This window comes from Xenopus tropicalis, chromosome 6, assembly GCF_000004195.4.
Source record: "Xenopus tropicalis strain Nigerian chromosome 6, UCB_Xtro_10.0, whole genome shotgun sequence".
NCBI classification, from domain to species: domain Eukaryota; kingdom Metazoa; phylum Chordata; class Amphibia; order Anura; family Pipidae; genus Xenopus; species Xenopus tropicalis.
In genome coordinates, this window is record NC_030682.2 from 15,312,335 (window position 1) to 15,335,058 (window position 22,724).

The 22,724-nt window shown below is 43.1% G+C and overlaps 1 protein-coding gene across 1 annotated transcript in view; it reads left to right on the forward strand.

The window, feature by feature from the left end:
• The first annotated feature begins 768 nt into the window (after positions 1 to 768).
• dpp6 (dipeptidyl-peptidase 6) overlaps positions 769 to 22,724 on the forward strand; it is an 834,825-nt gene continuing 812,869 nt past the window's right edge. The window contains exon 1 of the mRNA XM_031903179.1: positions 769 to 1,264. Coding sequence (XP_031759039.1) covers positions 1,214 to 1,264 — 51 coding nt within the window. The 5' untranslated portion in view covers positions 769 to 1,213. The remainder of the gene's footprint in view (positions 1,265 to 22,724) is intronic.

The following is a 22,724-nucleotide window of genomic DNA, read 5'->3' on the forward strand; positions in this document are numbered from 1 at the left end:
ACTTGATCCCAACTAAGATATAATTAATTCTTATTGGAGGCAAAACAATCCTATTGGGTTTAATTAATGTTTAATTGATTTTTTTAGTAGACTTAAGGTATGGAGATTTAAATTACAGAAAGACCCCTTATCTGGAAAGCCTTTGGTCCCGAACATTCTGGATTATGGGTCCTATACCTGTAGTATAATATAATAGTTGTAGTAAAAGTAATATAATTCATATCTCCCCCCACAGTCACGTGATCTGCTCCCCTTACACCCACTGAGGACTACCATCACACGTCTTAAATGCCAGGCACATATTTAATCCAGATCCACTTAACGATGCATTCTGCATGGCAGCACAGAATACGGTGCAGTCTGCAGCACACTTCACCATGAATTGCTTTTTAGAAAGATTTTCCATGTGTCCAGTTTCCAAACAGGGTGGGGGGGGGGGGGGGGGAAAGCGACAACCTTAGCTGGGGAGGTGCAGGTATCACATCCAGTATTTTAACACCAATAATAAAAAAAAAAAAAAAAATGTCCTTTCTTTTCCGAGGTGGGTGCAAAGGGTTAAGCAAATGTCTGGGTAAAAGATATTTCTTTGGCTTAATGACAGGATATTAAAACAAAAAAAAAAAGCGAGAGAATGTGGAAGAAAGAAAGAGAGAGACATAGAGGGGAGAGAGATAGGGAGATGTTTTTCTCAGTGTCTCACCAGCCTGTCAGCTCCTCTGCCCGTCTCGCTGAACGTCGGCACATCTCTGCCCTTATTGGAAGTCGTTCCTGTTTGTAGCACTCTCTCTCCCTCTCTCCGTTACACACACACACGTTCTGTCTCTCTCTCTCTCATTCTGTCTCTCCCCAGTTTGGAGCGCTGGGCCTTCTGCCACCCGTGGGGAGAAATGTCACTCTCATCCGGTGAGCAGCAGCCGTGCTGAGACAGTCTCACCGCTACCCCCCAAGCCACACGCGTGGTCTCTATTTACCACATGTCACTGGACTGAATCTCAATCAGGGTGTTGACTAAAAGCCTCCCCCTTCCAAAGAAAGAGAAGGGAAAGAAAGAAAGAAAAGAAGAGGAGGGGGTGACCGGTAACCAATGTTATTTCATAGAAATCTCCCCAAAAAAGGCAAGAGGGAGCTCAGGAAAGTCTGACGTTGAGCGCTGAATGGATTGAGTGGCACCGGATAACAAGAAGCCTTAACGAGGGGGAAAACGAGGGCAACCATGAAGGAGAAGCCAATGATTAAAACAGTGAAAATGCAGGGCAACGTGATGGTAAGTGGCAGCCGTCGGGGCAAGGGGGGCTGGTTGGGGCAGGTGAGGGGGTACCTGGTACAGGGCAAGAGACTTGCAGGTAACTTCCCTTGGTGGGTACCAGGAGCATCCGCTACTGTGCTGGTACCCAGGGACATAACCCTGAGCTTGGGGGTCATTTGGGGGCTCAGTTATCCCCGCGTAGAATGGGATCTGAAAGCCCCTCGGAGTTTGAGCAGAGACTAGAGTCTTAACTTTCATTCTGCTTGTGTGCGGTGCTGGCTCGAAAGGGTTAATTTAAAATCCCAGCCCGCGTCTCGCTGAGGCTGCAGTTTTCATATTTACAGCTATTTTGGTGATTGGAAGAAATGGCCGTCACGGTGCGTCTGTATCCCCGACACAAACCAATTACCCCCGGTGACCCCCCCCCCCCAACCCGTGGCACAAAGAGTTGGAACAGGGCTTTCCTGCAGAGTTTGGAACCAGTTGGATTTATTGGTGTATTTAATGGAGGTTTAAAGGAAAAGTTTCCCTTCGTATGAACTTTAAGGACTCTAGAATGGAGGCAAATGGGGCAAATTTGTCAAAATGTGAGATTAGAGCTCATCACCCACTTTCTATTCATCCCTATGGGGTTTTTAGAAGCGTATTTATCAAATGGCGAAGTCTAATTATTACCCATTGATAAATACGCTTCTAAAAAACCCATAGAAAGTGGGTGAATTGTTCCGCAGTGAGCTCTAAACTCACATCTGCTTCATAAGAAGCCAATACTTACTGGCGGTCCCAAGCTGGGACATTGCAGCTGTTGTTAAACTACAACCCTCACCATTCCCTTATGTTAGTGGGGGGATAGCAGTTGAGAAACAGGTGGAGGGCTGCAGGGTGGACTTGCCTGAAAATGGCTACAAATATTCCCAGGAAACACTTTAAATCACCCTGAAATGAACTTTTATTGGAAGTTTGCAATTGGTCTTTTATTGTCTCTACTTCATTGGTTTTAAAGGATTTAACTATTTGCTATGCCGCCCTCAACTTTGGAATTGTTATCTGGTATCTAGGGTGCCACTTACTCTAGCAACCAGGCAGTAGCTGTCGCTAGTGACCCCGGCAACCAGAGTGCATTTTGAATATTGAGTTAGGAAAATTCCAAATGAAAGACAAATAGGCCACAAAAATCACTTAAATATCTGTGTAATAATAAAAGTTCTTTTTAAGGTAAACTTTTCCTTTGGATGTATCGGTTTTTTTTTTTTATTGCAAGGGGTCGGTAATTAAATCTAATAATGGTGCAGTCGTTTTCTGTGTATTAGTGACCCGCAGCGCCTCTGTGTGTGGGGTAAATACTACACTCCCCAATACTAATGCTATCCTCGTATTCAGCTTTGACTGATAAACTGTAAGTGTAATAGGTGGTAATTATTAACCCTATATTGGTCAGGACTCCCTGGTTACCTTGTGTTAATGATGATTTACCAGTTCTAAGATAATTTGCTCTCTCTTTTATTTGAGGAGATATCCCACAGTGATCTAGAACTAAATCACCTCTCATGGGGAGCAAGGGTTCCATTGGGTCTGAATGGAGGACCTTGTTTATTTTTCTTAGCCAGGTTCTTAACGTTGGTTCCCCAAATGTTGGAGACGTTCAGCTGCCGGCATGCCTTGATTCTTTGTGGTAGGATGCTGGGAATTTTGGCTCTTGAACATCAGGGGCTTCTGAGAGATGAGCCTATAGCAAGCTGAAGCATCGCTCCCCAATTTGAAGAACGCTCTTCCCATAAGAATGACTTTTCTGTTGAGTTGGGACTTGGTGGCAATGGTGTGCAGTGATTATTTTGGATGGGTGTGAAGTGAGGAACCTGTTTCTTCTTCTTTTATTCCTTCTTTTCTTTCAGAGAGATCTGAGTCTGTCAGAAAGCATAACACCAGCTCCCTTATCTTCAGAATGACTTTTTGGACCACTTAGGGTTGGAAAATGTGATCTATGACCAACCCAGGATGGGGAGCAATGATTATCTTGGGTCTGAAGTGAGGATACTGTTTCCTCTCCTTCTTTTAATTCTTTTCCTTCAGGGAGATCTGAAAGCTTCTGCCCCCAATTAAAAGAAACTCCTTACCCCCCCCCCCTTTACATTGTTGAACACATAGGGTTAAACTTGGTGATCTATAAAAGAGCCAACAATGATAATGAGCAATGATTATCCTGGGTCTAACATTATGAACTTGTGTCTTCTTCTTTATTTTTTTCCTCTAGAGAGATGTGAATCTATAAAAGCTGGAGTGGGCAGATGTCTAACATAATAGCCAGAACACTGCGTCTTGCTTTCAGCTCTCTAAGCTCTTAGTTAGTCAGTGACTTTGGGGGGGGGGGGGCATATATGGGGCATAACTGTTCAGTTAGCTCTTGAATCTGACCTTTGTGCTCACAAACTAACTGAACATTAATGTCCCATGTAGCCCACAGTAAAATCACTGACTAAGAGGTTAGAGAGCTGAAAGAAGGAAGTAGTGTTCTGGCTATTATGTTAGACATATGACCACTCCAACATTTTTGCCTAACTGTATTGAAAACATTTTTTATTTTGTGCAGTCTGTCTATTTTAACCAGTTTAATTTAACACTGAACTGTTCTTGTTAAAGAACCCCACTACTTTCCCCTCCGTTAGCTCTTTTTTGAGCACTTCAACTTGCAACAACCCAAGTTATGAAATGAAAGTTGTTCTTTGTCGTTTTCCTCATTTGGCTATGAAGTTTAAAGGATAACATACCATGCTATAATAAATGCTTCTAGTTGGACTCATGGTGAGTTGTGATCACGTAGGAGGACTACAGCTACGACCATGCAGTTGATTACAGGGTGTAAACACATACTCCCCATCCTACTTTCTGGGTTAAGCCTGAATACTTCACGTGGGTCCTCAAACTTTTTTGGGGGGAGCAACGCAAGCATGAAAAAAGTTCCTTAGGGATGTCCAATAAGGGCTGTGATTGGCTATTTGGTAGCCCAATATGGACTGGCAGCCTACAGTAGTCTCTGTTGGGCAGTACACATGGTCTCTATGCCTCCAAAACCAAGTCACATAGTGAAAAATGAGGCCCCTGGGAGCAACATCCAAGGGGTTGGGGAGCAACATGTTGCCCCTGAGCCACTGGTTGGGGATCACCAACCAATACAACATTGGTTATAGTGATGTGTGGACTGGCCCGAAACCTGCGGGACCCACAGCTTTACCCATGCATTGGGCGGGGGGGGGGTTTGGGGCGCCCTCCCCGCCCGCAACTAGGGTTGCCACCTAGTTGGCCACCTAGTTGCCACGTCAATCTTAAAGAATCCTGCCCGGTTTTCCAGGCTGTTCGGGTCAAAAATAGGACAGGTGGCAACCCTACCCGCAACATAACTGTGCCAGTCTTTCGGCTTCTGGACCCTGCTCAGCAGCCGGGGTTGGGTGAGGGTAGCTAGAAAGTGGGTTAGGGTGGGTTGCGGGTTGATTTTTTTTCAACCCACCATCACTAATTAGTGGCACCATGTGACTTATTAATAACGGGCTTAATATTGATTTACAAGACTGAGCACTGAGTACCCCGTGTTCACCACGAGAGCTGCCCTGCAAGGTAGGAGAGGAAAACATGGCAAGGCAGTGCATTTGTGGGTTTTTTTTAGCAGGCAAAGAGTTAATTACCCATAAGCCTCGGAAAAGCAAATTGCCACCGTGTGTAGTTAGGAACATTCACTGTTTGCCTATTTGCTCAGGAAGGAAAAAAAAATCACCCTGCTGGCTGCCGGCGTGAATCTGCTGCTGATGTATTCAGATGAACTAGATTAGAGGAAAGTCTCCTGCAGTTCTGTAGCTTTTGTTCGGCCCGATCTCCCATAAACCCTCCAGTGGTGCTGAGCATGATGGGGACTTGGGATTTACTTACAGAATATATTTCAAACCCATATTAATATCCCTCCGCAACTAGCTTTACTCGATTTATTTTACAAAGTGGGTAACAATACTCATGATACAAAGAGCAAATTGATTGACAAAATTGCTGAATCTGCTTGCCTTGTTTTTGCTGCAGCCTGTAAAGCCATATTCTTGCAGGGTTGGACTGGGTCGTCAGGGCACCGCAGTGTCAGACTGGGAACCCAGGGGCCCACCAGAAAACCTTAGACCCTAGGCCTGCTTTCCAAACTATTTTCCCTCCTTTCCTCACCCAACCTCTTTATTGTCCTAGTCTATTTTATTTACATGCTAGCATCTATTCTTCCAACTATTTCTCCTCTTTGTTCCCATTCAGAAATAGGGAATGACCATGAAACAGGCCAAATAGTCAGGAGCAGGAGGGCCCACTGACACCTGGGCCCACCGGGAGTTTTCCTGGTATCCTGGTGGGCCAGTCCGACACTGGGGCACCGGGTAAAAACCCGATGGGCCACAGCCCTGGTGACGTCACTGTGGTGGGGTTGTGACATCATGGGAAGAGGTGGATTAGTGATGTCACTGGGGTGGGGAAGAGGTGGGGTTGTGACATCATGGGAAGAAGTGGAGCAGTGACGTCACTGGACGGGGCTATGATGCAGCGGTCGGCCGATTCCTGCGTCAATCTCAGTGAGTCCTGCCCAGTTTTCCTAATTTGGAAAAACGGGCAGAAGTTTTTGACCCGAACAGCCCTTCTGAAAACCGGCCTGTCCAGGTCAAAACCGGACAGGTAGCAACCCTAGTGCAGGGGTCCCTGAAGCAATAGCCCCGGTGGGCTTTGCCCTCCCCAGTCTGACTTTGTATTCTTGTTCCGGATTAAGGAAGAGTCACCTAGAATGGAAAATGTTCTATCTTACCTGAAATCTCTTTGTTTACAAGAAACGGTTCATTTCAGATACAGTGATCCAAAAACCAGAAGACAATTCATTAGTAATTGCTCTTCATACTTAGACTCCTTAAAGTCTGTAGACAAGAAAATGATACAGAAATGTATAACTCCAGATTATAAAACAAAATATTGTGCCTTTTAATTAACATTCCATTGTCTCCTTTGTACAGATAAAAAGCTGTTCTAATTCTAAGCAGCGAGACATTGAGATCATTTATTTAACAAATCACTGATTCTGGATGTTTTTGATAACTTTATTCAGCCTACTGTAGTACTTATCTATTTTATTGTATCCCAGTGTATCTTACAGCGTATTGTCTTCTCTGATTTATGGCAATATTACATTGTTAATTGTTCCTTTCTTTTTTTTTGTCAAACTTAAATAAAAATAATTGATAAAGAAAGATGGGGACGTGTTTGCTAGGCAAAAGCGGTGAGCGTTGTAGTTCAGCAACAGCTGAATAACCCAGAGGGGAAATAGTATTAACATGTCCTTTATTGCAGTAATGGGTAATGTCAAAACAATTTCAAATGCCTAATTTTTAACAAATTACCAAACTGCATTGAATAACAGTAATTTGTAAATATATTTGCCTTTGACAGCAGTTCCTACATGCACTTAGCCACTGCTGGTTGTGACTGCATGTTCACTAGTCAGCTCCCTTCCAGTCAAGACTCCAGTTCCCACAATGCCTTGCATGTTCTGGGAGTTAAAGATCTGAGAAGATGGCCAACCTCAGGGGCTGTTGTGGGAGCTTCAAGCAATGGGTTTTCAGTAGCCTTTGGTCTGAGGGCATTGCCAGGCTAGCCCAGGGCTCATAGGCACCCCAGGACTTCTTTAACCACCTGAAGTTGAACGTTTGATTTTGTTATGGTTTTTTCGAAGCTGACTCCATTTACAGTAATATTCCTGTCTGTGGATAGTGAGCAGCCATGTTCCCTGCATACAACAGTCTATAAACCCACTGCTCTCAACATGGACCTGAGTATTTGGCACATACTGTATCTTTTGCTCCCACACTACTTCCTGTTACAGTTAGGGCTGCATCACTTCCTGTCAGCTGATCTCTGAGGGAGCACACAGCCCATCACTAAATGGCGGCTCAAGGGAAAGGATGTAAAAGGACAATATTTCCTGATATATATATTCCAGTTTGGGGAGATTCTTTAATAGGTCACTTAATATGATATAAACCATCTGATGATTCATTCTGGGGGTATAGTTTTCCTTGGACCTTAATGCATTTTTCCTCTAAAGCAGCAGTACATTTCTAAATAGTTTTATCTCGTCATACTTCTATCTCTTATGTTTATCTTCTGTTCCTCTCCGCTCTGCCTTTTGTTGGTACTTTGAAGCTTATATTAATGTATTCATGACCTTCTCTGAGCACATTTGTACATAACATTCCTCTTGTGTTTTAGTTGTATCTTAGCTCTTTGCAGTTTTAGACTGCTAACACCAGACTTTCAGCTCTGCAGCTCCCTTTCAGAGTCAGTGACCATAGGGTTAACTGCCTATGCAGGTGGTGTATAGTAAGTCGCTGACTCTCTAATTTTCAAAGGCATCTGCTGAGCTGAACGCTTGTTGTTAGCAGTCTAAAACTGCTCAGAAACCAAACAGAAATGGAATGTTAATTGCAAATGTGCAAGGGAGGCACTTTGAGTAATTTTACATCAATTCTTTTAGGGGGAAGGGGGTTAGAAATTGTTGTCAAAATAGCGGCAAAAGATTAGCAGGCCGCAAAGGGGCGGGCTTGCAAGGAGTGGGCTTGCTTTGGTGGGATTATGGGTGGGGTTTCAGCATGTAATTGGACTAGGGTGGATCAGTGGAATGGTTGTTAGTGCATTTTTTTTATTGGGGCCCCATTCTACTCCTCCCAGGGGGCCAGGTGACCAATGGGTTAATAATTGAAGCCCCTTGAGGGAGAGTAGTATGGAGCCCCATGATTCCTGAGGCAGCCCTGGGCATTGCAATAGAACCAGTTGCAGTTTCTCCTCTTTAACCGTGGTCTCATATCTGCTTCCAACCCATCAGCAGACCCATATACAGAATATAGGGATAGCTTTACTTTTCCTTAGTTTGGACAGCCACAGCATGTGTACCAGTCTAAATAAAAAATAAATAAATATATATATATATATATATATAGGAACAAGGTCTCCTAATTATTAAGCCTCCTCAATATTGTATTTAACTGAAAACACAGGAACCTGCAACAATAGAATATACATAGAATATACAGCGCTGAGGCTCTGAAACTGTCAGCTCTGTCGAGTCTACAACCAACAGCATGTAAAGGGTTAAATGCAGCCAAAATGCAATTCATTTTAAGCTTAATCCCCTCGTCAGGATATTGTCACTCCCCCGGCCGGCGTTCTACACCTCCGCCATTATATGCCATACACTGGCCTGGTAAAATCAGTTTAGCGCATTAGGGCGACGAAATCCCTTCCATTGTATCGAGAGGATCAGCAATTTGCGCTAACAATTTATGTGATTATGATCCAATCGTGCCGGCCGGCAGTGCGCCTGATGATGATAAAGTGGCAGTTTTCTGCCAGGTACGGCTGCATTTCTGGGTTTAGTCTGAAAATATTAGTCAACGTCGGTGCAATGAAAGTCAATTTCTATTGGCATCACATGTCCGGTTACTGGAAGTTATATGGTTATTATTAAGCACATTTGCTTGTTCCACATAATGTGCTTTTTGCTCTTTTACTCACCTCTGGAAAAGGCCAGGAAAGATACAAAGCCGCGTTGGCAGCAATAAAGGGAAAATCCTCCTACAGGAGTGAGAAACTGCAGCAAAATATACTGGGGGATTTATTATTGGGCAGCTACCATTGGCTAAGTGATTGTGACATACTACACAGCTCATGGGGTTGCTGCAAAAATAACCCGTGACAAAAATACGCCAAGTGAGGAAAAAGTTGAGGTTGTGTCTAGTGATCTAGCGTATCTGTCCTGTTTCGCTTCACCCAAAAATTTGCAAAACTGTGAAAAAAATTTGGAAATGGCAAAAAATTTGCAAAATGTGGCTATCGTGTGACTTTTTTGCCTCAATTGGTACTTTTTTTGTTATGACCATGACTTTTTCGATGCAACCGCAACTTTTTTTTAGCCGTGACTGCAACTTTTTCCTCACCTGACAGTGGAAGAAAGTTTGCGAATTGTATTGCTTGCAACAGGGCGCAGTGTATGTAATAAAACTTCTTTACGTTTGCTCCAAAAGGTTACGCCACCTTCAAGCATGCAATGCGCAATTAAAATTGCAATGCAATAATAATCTAATGAACATCATTATCTTGCAAAATAAGAATGGGGGCAGACTGCGTTATCAAGGGGGGTGGGGCTATGATGCAGCGATCAGCGTTTGGCCAATTGCTGTGTCAATCTTTGAGAATCCTGCCCAGTTTTACCAATTGGGAAAACCCGGGCAGATAGTTTTGACCCGGACAGCCCTACCGAAAACCGTGTTGTCCATTGGAAGGGTGCTCCGTACCTATAAGGTAGCAGGAGCCTTGACAGTGCTAGGAACAGCAGGGGAAGTGGAAGGGGTTAATTAATACAGACTAAGACTGGGGGGAGGAGGGTTTGTGAATGAGAGGAGGGACCAGGATAGGGAAGCTAACAGCAGAGGAAGAGGCGGTACCATTACCTTGTGGAAAGTCAAGGAGCATTGTCCCGGCCGCTCTTGAATATAAGCAAGGAGGACCGGGTTGGGGAGGGGTTCGTTTATGCTGTCACAGCTTGCGGTACGAATGCTTGCTGGAAGGTGGGGGCTAAGCCCCAGTTTTGGCACATGGGTGTCAAAGGTGGATGGTAACCTCCTCGGACAAGGGTCCCAGGAGAGCAGTAGATTCTGGTTGCCCGCTCTCACTTGCCCACCTGAAGCTGCTGTGGAAATGGTGGCCAGCATGGCAGGCAGCCATGGTTGGTGGTTTGGAGTGGCCAAGCATTCCAATGGGCATAACATGGATGGTTATTGTTAAAATGTTGATCATTTTATAAAATATTTTGTATTTATATATTTACGTATTTTCTGTTAATAAAGCTGTGGCCTGTTATATCCCATTCTGGGCGTCATTATTGTCTCTGAGGTACAGAGGGGAGAAACAGTCGGCCAGGGGAGCTCCGGCAAGGGTCGGGTCTGGGCCCTGTGTATAGCCTACCAGCGGAGGGCTTCTTACCATAGAGTTGCCCTTTCCTGTACAGCTTCCCTCAAGCAATATGGCACCTAGATAAAACTTGGCACTATTCAATGCAGAGACCAGCCAGCAGCCCTTATAGCTAAAGGCTCCCACAGGCATCTGTGCGCCTATAAAAACCTGGTCTGGATTATTTATATCTGTGTGTAGTTGGGAAGTTATAATAATTGACCTACAAAGATTCCGTTAATACCAGGCATAAATTAAGTATATTCATTTAATAAAAATCATTGGCGATCATCATCTTTTTTTTTTTTTTAGTCTTTGTGAAGGTCCTTCACATCCAGCGAGTAATAAATCAATAAAATGCAAGTTAAATGTTGCTATCATCATAACTCATCGGAGTTCTCCCCTATCCAGAGCTACCGTGGATAATTATAAAGAAAAGAAGTGATTAAACTCTGGGGGGAATGAAGACATTTCATATTCTTAAAAGAGCATTTGAGTGACACATTGCGGGGAGATTTCGCCGTTCTGCAGCCACAGAGGCTTTGGTGCTTGTGTCGGGCTGCGGATAAAGCAGGGGGTTAATGGGAAGGCGCTGGGGGGAAACGCGCATGAACATGGCAGCAACGACTAAACCGAGCTATGATAAGAATATGCCTTATACTGTATATCTGCCCTCATAATATCCCACTATTTCGTGCTGTTTGCTTTAAATGAGAATTAATTCCCATTCAGGCCTCTGCACAGTTCCCTCTACCCCTCCTGAATCCCACCAAAAGCAATTCTAATGTACAGCCGCCATGTTTGGCCTCATCACTAGGTTTGTGTGTGTGGGGGGGATAGGGGTCATCCACTCATAGATGATCTAATCTGTCAAAAGGAAACTCCGGCTTCCGAACCAAAATTTGTTAAAGAGCCCCACACAACACAGAAACCCTTAATATCCCTATCCCTGTAATATGTTCCTTCAAAAAATATGAATAAATACAATTTTTATATGCTGAAATCCAGCTGCAAAACAGTTCTTCTCTTTCTGCACCATTTGAAATCCTGGCAGGGGAGGAGGGACTAAAACACTGATGTTACAAATTGTAACAACTTCTCCACAGCTTACAGAGAGCATGTAGGAACTACATAACCCACAATGCATTGCACTGGGATGTTCCTTTCCTTATTGACATCACATGTGCAGCAGGGAATTGTGGGATTGGGAGGATGCAGGCTGAAGGTAGGCTGAGGACAGGTGACTATTGTTACATTTTATTTGAGTCACAAAGTAGCCAGCCAGATCAGCAGGGGAACAGGGGGCGGGGCTTAGGGAACTGTTCCAAAGCTTATTATTACATTAAACATCATGAAAAGGCTGGTCTGAGCTTCAAAATAGGCCCTGGCATTCCAAGTACACAGAGGCCCAAACAGCCCCCCCAGCCCAATAAATAGTGACTGTCTATGGCATCTTACAACAGCCCCTCTGGCATTTGGCAGAACCCACAGGTTGCCAGTCCGGGCCAGCTACTATACATAGTACAGTGATAGACCTGCTTAGACAGCCATTGCTTTTCAGGTTGGACACCTATTAAGTTATTATCCCATTACAATGGTCCAGAAAGCAGAAAAGCCTTGTATTTTAGGGGCATGGCATGATATCACTGTACTAATAGACTAAATACCAAAACATACCAGCATAGCTATTATATATATATATATATTATATATTATATTATATATATTGTACTTTGCACTTATCTTCAGTATGAGCCTAATGTGTCCCTGAAATCAACATTGTGGAACTCTGATCGTTTCTATGGGGATATACATCCTTGACATCCTTAAATGCCTCCCCATAACTGTTTAGACTTAGGGGCAGATTTATCCAAATGTGTGATTAGAGCTCATTGCAGAAAAACCCCACCCACTTTCTATTTATTCCTCTGGGAAGTGTTTTTCATAAATGGGTGAAAGCTAGAGTTCACCATTTCATAAATATGTTTCTAAAAATCCCATAGAAATGGAAAGTGGGTGGGTTTTCCCGTGGTGAGTTCTAATCTTACATTTTGCCCTCACAGTCCTTCCGCTGCGATATCCCATACTCCTGTGTGAAAGTAGAGCAACTCCTCAGTTTCACCTCTGTTGTGGGACATCTCCTCACAGTGCGCCCAATGGCACAGAGCACATACGTCCCCCTTTGTTATTAATTACACTGTCAGAGTAAGTCCGGTGGCAGATCCACTTCTAACGTGTCAGCACTTTTTCTCATCACTTTTAGGGATACTAACTAATATCAGTCTGCTCGCTGTTCCTAAAGCACACTATGTCCTCGCTAATTAATCACGGCTTTCATCCCCTACTGAAAGTCACACTCTTGTACTGCTGTATATTATCTACTTGCTTTGAAGGACCTCATTCGACTGTAGCAGTTAGTGATGGGCAAAATGTTTCACCAGGCAAGGATTCGCTGCGAATTTCCGCATTTCACCATTGGCGGATTGTTTCGCGAAACGGATGAAAAAATTTGCTGCAGAAAAATTCAAAAGAATAGTGGCGGGCGTCAAAAGAATAGTTGCGGGCGTCAAAAGAATAGTTGCGGGCGTCAAAAGAATAGTGGCAGGCGTCAAAAGAATAGTTGCGGGCGTCAAAAGAATAGTGGTGGGTGTCAAAAGAATAGTAGCGGGCAACAAAAGAATAGTGGCAGGCAACAAAAGAATAGTGGCGGGCGTCAAAAGAATAGTAGCGGGCAACAAAAGAATAGTGGCAGGTGACAAAAGAATAGTGGCGGGCGTCAAAAGAATAGTTGCAGGCGACAAAAGAATAGTGGCGGGCGTCAAAAGAATAGTGGTGGGCGTCAAAAGAATAGTCGCGGGCGTCAAAAGAATAGTGGCGCGCGTCAAAAGAATAGTTGCGGGAGACAAAAGAATAGTGGCGGGCGTCAAAAGAATAGTGGTGGGCGTCAAAAGAATAGTCGCAGGTGTCAAAAGAATAGTGGCGCGTGTCAAAAGAATAGTTGCGGGAGACAAAAGAATAGTGGCGCGCGTCAAAAGAATAGTAGTGGGCAACAAAAGAATAGTGGCAGGCGACAAAAGAATAGTGGCGGGCGGCAAAAGAATAACTGCGGGCGGCAAAAGAATAGCTGCGGGCGACAAAATAATAGATGTGGGCGACAAAAGAATAGTGGCGGGCGTCAAAAGAATAGTGGCGGGCGACAAAAGAATAGTGGAGGGCGTCAAAAGAATAGTTGTGGCCGACAAAAGAATAGTGGCGGGCGTCAAAAGAATAGTGGCGGGCGTCAAAAGAATAGTTGTGGGCGTCAAAAGAATAGTTGCGGGCGACAAAAGAATAGCCACACGACAAAAGAATAGCCGCAGGTGACAAAAGAATAGATGCGGCCGACAAAAGAATAGCCTTGCAAAAAAAAGAATAGACACGGGCGACAAAAGAATAGTCGCGGGCGACAAAAGAATAGTCGCGGGCGACAATTTTCTTTTGACGTGTGAATTTTTCGCCGTTTCACAAATCTTTTGAAAGATTCGCAAATTTTTCAGCGACGCGAAACGGGACAGATTCGTCCATCACATGTAGCAGTACCTTTGCATCATTGTTACCCTTAAATATGACATTATTATAGAGCACATAAACCTCTTCTAATCTCAGCTCCCCATTCAGCCCCTGCTTGCACTCCCACTGTGTTTGCTCTGCTCCATGACCCATACCATTCAAAAACTTTAATGGTGATTTATGAGGCTCGCCTGCTGCCAAATTCACCCCAGCTATGAGAATTTGTGCCTTTAGGGCATGATTTGATTTGAGTTCCCCATGGTTCATAGGGTCATACATAATGTTAGCCATTTTACTGAATTTGGCTCTGTACTACAGTTGTAAATGACCCCCCATGTAAATGTCTTCTACAGATGTCTTCTCAAATGATTTCTCAAGCTATTAAGTATCGTTAGATTTTTTAAAATAGATCCCTAGGATTAAATTTAATCCAGATAGCGTCCGAAATAGTTAAGAATACTTTAGTTAAATCAGTTAATAAATCCTTATTAACAAAATGTAATTATCCTAAACTATAAAAAATACCCTATGAAATCAATTGGTATGATCCTATCTGCTGATCCTCAACCCAATCAGTTCTCCCAATAGATTCTTGTTGATGTTCCTTTTGGATCCATGATAGGTAGAGGGATTCTGTCTAATGTTCAGCTCTTTAGGACAAGACATCAGACCATTCCCAAAAGCAAATACCTTGGAGGGAACAGATGACTTTGTAGTTCTACAAGACCTGGAGGGTGTCAGGTTTTATCATCCTTGAGAATTACCATATCCATTGAAGTAATGTCTTAAGGTGGCCATACACGTTAAGAACTGCTCGCTTGGCGAGGTCACCAAGTGAGCGGATCTTCTCCCGATATCCCCACCTACGGGTGGGTGATATCGGGCAAATTTAGGCTAATTCCATTTATAACGATTGGGGCAGTTGGTTCGGGGACCACATCAATTTAACCTGCCCGATCGATATCTGCCCAATTTCAGGCCAGATATCGGTCGGGCAGGCCCCTCGTTGCTGCCCCTACACGGGCCGATAAGCTGCCGAAACAGTCTAAGGGACCGATATCGGCAGCTACAATCGGCCCATGTATGGCCACCTTTATTCCTCAGCCTATCTGCCTTTTTGGACTGGGTTATACACAAGGGTGCTATACAAAGAGGTCTCAGGAACTTTGGGGTAGGTTGGGTTCAAACAAATCCTTTAGATAAGTCTTCATGAGTGAACTTAGTAATACCATGCATATAAAACTGTGGTTCACAAACCGCAGTGTGGTTCAGTGTGGTTCAGCAGTGGATAGGATCCCAGCCTGAAGTCTAGTTAGAGTGACTTCTATTTGCTTTCCAAAAAAATTCGTAGAGTCATATTTGGGCAAAATATTTCTTTGATGACCTGTGTGTTCAATAGTGATGAGCGAGGCATGGATTCGCAGCGAATTTCCGCATTTTGCCATTGGCGAATTGTTTCACGAAACTTCTGTGAAAATTCAACACGGAAAAATTTGTCATGCGGAATTTTTTTGTCGCGCGTCAAATTGGGCGCGGTTGCATCAGAAAATCACAGGCGACAAAAAAATAGACGTGGGCGACAAAAAAATTGCGTGACAAATGCGTTCCGTGAATTTTCCGCCATTTCGTGAATTTTCTTGCTTTTACGTGAATTTTATGGCGGGACAGATTCGCTCATCACTATTGTTCAACAAGCTATGGCCAGGCCTGGATTTGTGGAGAGGCCACTAAGGCCCGGGCCTAGGGCGGCAGAAACCTGGGGGTGGCATGCCGCCCCGCCGCACCAAAATCTAAAAAGTTTTGTACCCATGTGGAGCAATGGGGGAACTTCTCCCCACTGCTCCGTATCCAAGTTTGGCCGACTGCACATGCGCGCACAAGGCGCCCCGCCCCCCCCCCGTTTGCGCATGCCTGGGGGCGTGCGACCGGGGGCAGCCTCGGGGCGGCCAATTTGGAAATCCGGCCCTGGCTATGGCTGTCTTTCCCTTTAGACCCTGGAGGTCAACAAGAGAAAGCATGTAAATGCTCCACATTACTGATGTGGTCAACAAAATATTTTTTTTGGGGGGGGGTCGTCAGGTCCATATTTAAACAGGGATATCAGAATTCTGAGGAAACTAAGTAGCTCACAACTAGCAGAATAGTGAAGACTATTTATTATTTCCTTTTATTTTTTTATTCCAGACGCCTGTGCCGACCAGATTTCAGAAATATATTAAACTATACAACCCACAAAACCTAAAAACCAAGAAAATAATATATATATATATATTTTTTTTTAATCTTTAAGGTATTACACTTTTTATTGCCTATCTACAGAGAACGTGGCAGTATAAATTTTACTACTCTTTGTTACCTTGGGTAATTGAGAGTCGACAAAAGTAATGGAAACGCCAATGTATATTGCCTAATACACTTTAAATGATTTGTTTATATAATCAGATCTTAAAAGGGAAAAATGTTTATGCTTATGCCTGGAGAAGGAGGAGGAGGGCAAGGTTTATTAGTATTATAAAAGAGATATATTGTTTCTAAGTGGCTTGTTCACTGTTTTGATTTTCCATTAGTCCTATGTGTATTGAGATAATTAACCTTGAGGATAAAGGGTAAATATGCTTATATTAATTTGCTTCTGTAGGGGTAATTCATAAAAAGGTATTGAAAGAAATAGTTACAACACCTTATAATATAGTTCACTGAAGTGAAAAATCATTGGTAAGTATGTAGATATCATTCCCAAGATACTGACCAATTAAACTATTTTGTAATGGTCAGCCAATTTGCCATACTGGGTCAACCAATAACTTGACTAAGAGTGTGATGGAGTCACTACGAACATTGAATAATGGGTCAACCAAAGACTTGATTCCAATTGTGTATGGAGTCATCTACTAACATGGAAACCAGTGATTTGATTCAGGGTATCTATGGAAACCAACAGGAAATACTGGGTCAACCAAAGACCCAGAGTATCTATGGAGTCATCCACCAACATGGAATACTGGGTCAACTAATGACTTGATTAAGAGTTATCCACCAGCACGGAAGTGCATGGTCCTGGTCTTCTGTTGAGTGATGTCCAACAGCTGGATATCAGACTGGCTAAGACTTTTTTTCAAAGAGTCTATGGGGTCATCCATCAACTTGGAATACTGGGTCAAGCAATGATTTGATTCTGAGTGTGTATGGAGTCATCCACCCACATGGAATACAGGATAAACCAGAGCAATGACTTGATTCAGGGTGTCTATGAACACCAACATGAAAAAAATGGGTCAATCAAAGACTTCATTCAGAGAGTCTATGGGGTAATTCATCAACATGAAATACTGGGTCAATGACTTAATTCAAAGTATGTATGGAGTCATCTACTAACATGGAATACTGGGTCAACCAGTGATTTGATTTAGGGTGTCTATGGAGACCAACATGAAATACCGGGTCAACCAATGACTTAATTCAAAGTGTGTATGGAATCATCTACTTACATGGAATACTGGGTCAACCAATGATTTCATTCAGGGTGTCTATGGAAACCAACATGAAATACCGGGTCAACCAATGACTTAATTCAAAGTGTGTATGGAATCATCTACTAACATGGAATACTGGGTCAACCAGTGATTTGATTCAGGGTGTCTATGGAGACCAACATGAAATACCGGGTCAACCAATGACTTAATTCAAAGTGTGTATGGAGTCAACCAATAACATGGAATACTGGGTCAACCAGTGATTTGATTCAGGGTGTCTATGGAGACCAACATGAAATACTGGGTCAACCAATGACTTAATTCAAAGTGTGTATGGAGTCAACCAATAACATGGAATACTGGGTCAACCAGTGATTTGATTCAGGGTGTCTATGGAGACCAACATGAAATACCGGGTCAACCAATGACTTAATTCAAAGTGTGTATGGAGTCAACCAATAACATGGAATACTGGGTCAACCAGTGATTTGATTCAGGGTGTCTATGGAGACCAACATGAAATACTGGGTCAACCAATGACTTAATTCAAAGTGTGTATGGAGTCAACCAATAACATGGAATACTGGGTCAACCAGTGATTTGATTCAGGGTGTCTATGGAGACCAACATGAAATACCAGGTCAACCAATGACTTTATTCAAAGTGTGAATGGAGTCATCTACTAACCTGGAATACTGGGTCAACCGAAGACTTCATTTAGAGTATCTATGGAGTTATCCACCAACATGGAATACTGGGTCAACTAATGACTTGATTAAGAGTTTATGGAGTTATCCACCAACATGGAAGTGCATAGTTCTGGTCTTCTGTTGAGTGATGTCTAACAGTTGGATATCGGACTGGCTAAAAATTGTCTTCCATTCAGTTTGTTGTAACATTTCAATTTACTATTATTTTTTTTACGCTGGTGTAGGGTTGGAGCAGAAGACAATAAATTGTCTACGCACAGTGGGTCAGTGAGCAGCACTTTTGCAGTGCTGGCGTGCTGGGTTCCAATGTGTTTGTGTGTAGTCCTTTGTTAATAACAATTTGAGGTAGTGATTCAGACAATTGACAACCCACTGGGGCTCATTTATTAACACTGGGCAAAGTTGCACCTGGGCAGTAACCCATAGCAACCAATCAGTCTTTTTCAACCAGCTGAAGGTAGAACAATGAAAGCAAACATCTAATTGGTTGCTATGAGTTATTGCCCAGGTGCAAATTTGCCCAGTGATTATAAAGGACGCCCTTTGTGTTACTGACTAACTAAAAAGAGTTTGACACTTTGATTGGAAGAACAGTGTTAAGGCAAGCAACATTATCTTATGAATGATAAAAGGTGAACACAATTAGCTGGACAATCATACTGTATTTTCTAGGATACTCAACATGGCAGCTCCCACCCCACATATAAACACAAATATTCTGGAAAGAATTAACTTCATATTTTAAAATGGAAGCTAAATCTACAACAATGAAAGTGCTTTTCAGCAGTTTGATAGCAAATATTGTTTCTAAGGGATACTGGACCTGTATAGATTTTCCAATATGTGTGGGCAATGCTGGGAATGAGATGCCGGCCTGCTGTGAGCAGCTGTAATATTAATATGAGTTTAAAGCCTCTCCTCTCTGATGGAACCACAGCATGAATCAGTCATTGTTTATTAACTTCCTCTGCAAAGTTTTACCTGAATTATTTGTTCGTTTGAAGCAACACGTTCAGCTCTGCTACTGACTGCTGCATAGGAAATAGGTAATAATAATGGGGGAAAAGTATAATAAAAAAAAAATATTACATGTTAGAGGGACAAATTCTAATTCATATAGAGGCCCACTTGTAACTGCTCATAATAACCAATCAGATCATTGCTTCCATTGTCTCATAATAGCCTGATGGAGAGGTTGGTCTAGCCTTGTGATCATTATAATGCTCTGATTGGATACAGGTTGGTCTAGCCCTGTGATCATTCTAATGCTCTGATTGGATACAGGTTGGTCTAGCCCTGTGATCATTCTAATGCTCTGATTGGATACAGGTAGGTCTAGCCCTGTGATCATTCTAATGCTCTGATTGGATACAGATTGGTCTAGCCCTGTGATCATTCTAATGCTCTGATTGGATACAGGTTGGTCTAGCCTTGTGATCATTATAATACTATGATTGGATACAGGTTGGTCTAGCCCTGTGATCATTTTAATGCTCTGATTGGATACAGGTTGGTCAAGCCATGTGATGATTCTAATTCTCTGATTGGATACAGGTTGGTCTAGCCCTGTGATTATTCTAATGCTCTGATTGGATACAGGTTGGTCTAGCCCTGTGATCATTCTAATGCTCTGATTGGATACAGGTTGATCTAGCCCTGTGATCATTCTAATGCTCTGATTGGACACAGGTTGGTCTAGCCCTGTGATCATTCTAATGCTCTGATTGGATACAGGTTGGACTAGCCCTGTGATCATTCTAATGCTCTGATTGGATACAGATTGGTCTAGCCCTGTGATCATTCTAATGCTCTGATTGGATACAGGTTGGTCTAGCCCTGTGATCATTCTAATGCTCTGATTGGATACAGGTTGGTCTAGCCCTGTGATCATTCTAATGATCTGATTGGATACAGATTGGTCTAGCCCTGTGATCATTCTAATGCTCTGATTGGATACAGGTTGGTCTAGCCCTGTGATCATTCTAATGCTCTGATTGGATACAGGTTGGTCTAGCCCTGTGATCATTCTAATGCTCTGATTGGATACAGATTGGTCTAGCCCTGTGATCATTCTAATGCTCTGATTGGATACAGGTTGATCTAGCCTTGTGATCATTCTAATGCTCTGATTGGATACAGGTTGGTCTAGCCCTGTGATCATTCTAATGCTCTGATTGGATACAGGTTGGTCTAGCCTTGTGATGATTCTAATGCTCTGATTGGATACAGGTTGGTCTAGCCCTGTGATCATTCTAATGCTCTGATTGGACACAGGTTGGTCTAGCCCTGTGATCATTCTAATACTATGATTGGATACAGGTTGGTCTAGCCCTGTGATCATTTTAATGCTCTGATTGGATACAGGTTGGTCAAGCCATGTGATGATTCTAATTCTCTGATTGGATACAGGTTGGTCTAGCCCTGTGATCATTCTAATGCTCTGATTGGACACAGGTTGGTCTAGCCCTGTGATCATTCTAATACTATGATTGGATACAGGTTGGTCTAGCCCTGTGATCATTTTAATGCTCTGATTGGATACAGGTTGGTCAAGCCATGTGATGATTCTAATTCTCTGATTGGATACAGGTTGGTCTAGCCCTGTGATTATTCTAATGCTCTGATTGGATACAGGTCGGTCTAGCCCTGTGATCATTTTAATGCTCTGATTGGATACAGGTTGGTCTAGCCCTGTGATCATTTTAATGCTCTGATTGGATACAGGTTGGTCAAGCCATGTGATGATTCTAATTCTCTGATTGGATACAGGTTGGTCTAGCCCTGTGATTATTCTAATGCTCTGATTGGATACAGGTTGGTCTAGCCCTGTGATCATTCTAATGCTCTGATTGGACACAGGTTGGTCTAGCCCTGTGATCATTCTAATGCTCTGATTGGATACAGGTTGGACTAGCCCTGTGATCATTCTAATGCTCTGATTGGATACAGATTGGTCTAGCCCTGTGATCATTCTAATGCTCTGATTGGATACAGGTTGGTCTAGCCCTGTGATCATTCTAATGCTCTGATTGGATACAGGTTGGTCTAGCCCTGTGATCATTCTAATGCTCTGATTGGATACAGATTGGTCTAGCCCTGTGATCATTCTAATGCTCTGATTGGATACAGGTTGGTCTAGCCCTGTGATCATTCTAATGCTCTGATTGGATACAGGTTGGTCTAGCCCTGTGATCATTCTAATGCTCTGATTGGATACAGGTTGGTCTAGCCCTGTGATCATTCTAATGCTCTGATTGGATACAGATTGGTCTAGCCCTGTGATCATTCTAATGCTCTGATTGGATACAGGTTGGTCTAGCCCTGTGATCATTCTAATGCTCTGATTGGATACAGGTTGGTCTAGCCCTGTGATCATTCTAATACTCTGATTGGATACAGGTTGGTCTAGCCCTGTGATCATTTTAATGCTCTGATTGGATACAGGTGGGTCAAGCCATGTGATGATTCTAATTCTCTGATTGGATACAGGTTGGTCTAGCCCTGTGATTATTCTAATGCTCTGATTGGATACAGGTTGGTCTAGCCCTGTGATCATTCTAATGCTCTGATTGGATACAGGTTGGTCTAGCCCTGTGATCATTCTAATGCTCTGATTGGATACAGGTTGGTCTAGCCCTGTGATCATTCTAATGCTCTGATTGGATACAGGTTGGACTAGCCCTGTGATCATTCTAATGCTCTGATTGGATACAGATTGGTCTAGCCCTGTGATCATTCTAATGCTCTGATTGGATACAGGTTGGTCTAGCCCTGTGATCATTCTAATGCTCTGATTGGATACAGGTTGGTCTAGCCCTGTGATCATTCTAATGCTCTGATTGGATACAGATTGGTCTAGCCCTGTGATCATTCTAATGCTCTGATTGGATACAGGTTGGTCTAGCCCTGTGATCATTCTAATGCTCTGATTGGATACAGGTTGGTCTAGCCCTGTGATCATTCTAATACTCTGATTGGATACAGGTTGGTCTAGCCCTGTGATCATTCTAATTCTCTGACTGGATACAGGTTGGTCTAGCCCTGTGATCATTCTAATTCTCTGATTGGATACAGGTTGGTCTAGCCCTGTGATCATTCTAATGCTCCGATTGGATACAGGTTGGTCTAGCCCTGTGATCATTCTAATTCTCTGATTGGATACAGGTTGGTCTAGCCCTGTGATCATTCTAATTCTCTGACTGGATACAGGTTGGTCTAGCCCTGTGATCATTCTAATTCTCTGATTGGATACAGGTTGGTCTAGCCCTGTGATCATTCTAATGCTCTGATTGGATACAGGTTGGTCTAGCCCTGAGATCATTCTAATGCTCTGATTGGGTACAGGTTGGCCTAGCCTTGTGATCATTCTAATGCTCTGATTGGATACAGGTTGGTCTAGCCTTGTGATCATTCTAATGCTCTGATTGGATACAGGTTGGTCTAGCCCTGTGATCATTCTAATGCTCTGATTGGATACAGGTTTGTCTAGCCCTGTGATCATTCTAATGCTCTGATTGGATACAGGTTTGTCTAGCCCTGTGATCATTCTAATGCTCTGATTGGATACAGGTTTGTCTAGCCCTGTGATCATTCTAATGCTCTGATTGGATACAGGTTTGTCTAGCCCTGTGATCATTCTAATGCTCTGATTGGATACAGGGTGGTCTAGCCCTGTGATCATTCTAATGCTCTGATTGGATACAGGTTGGTCTAGCCCTGTGATCATTCTAATGCTCT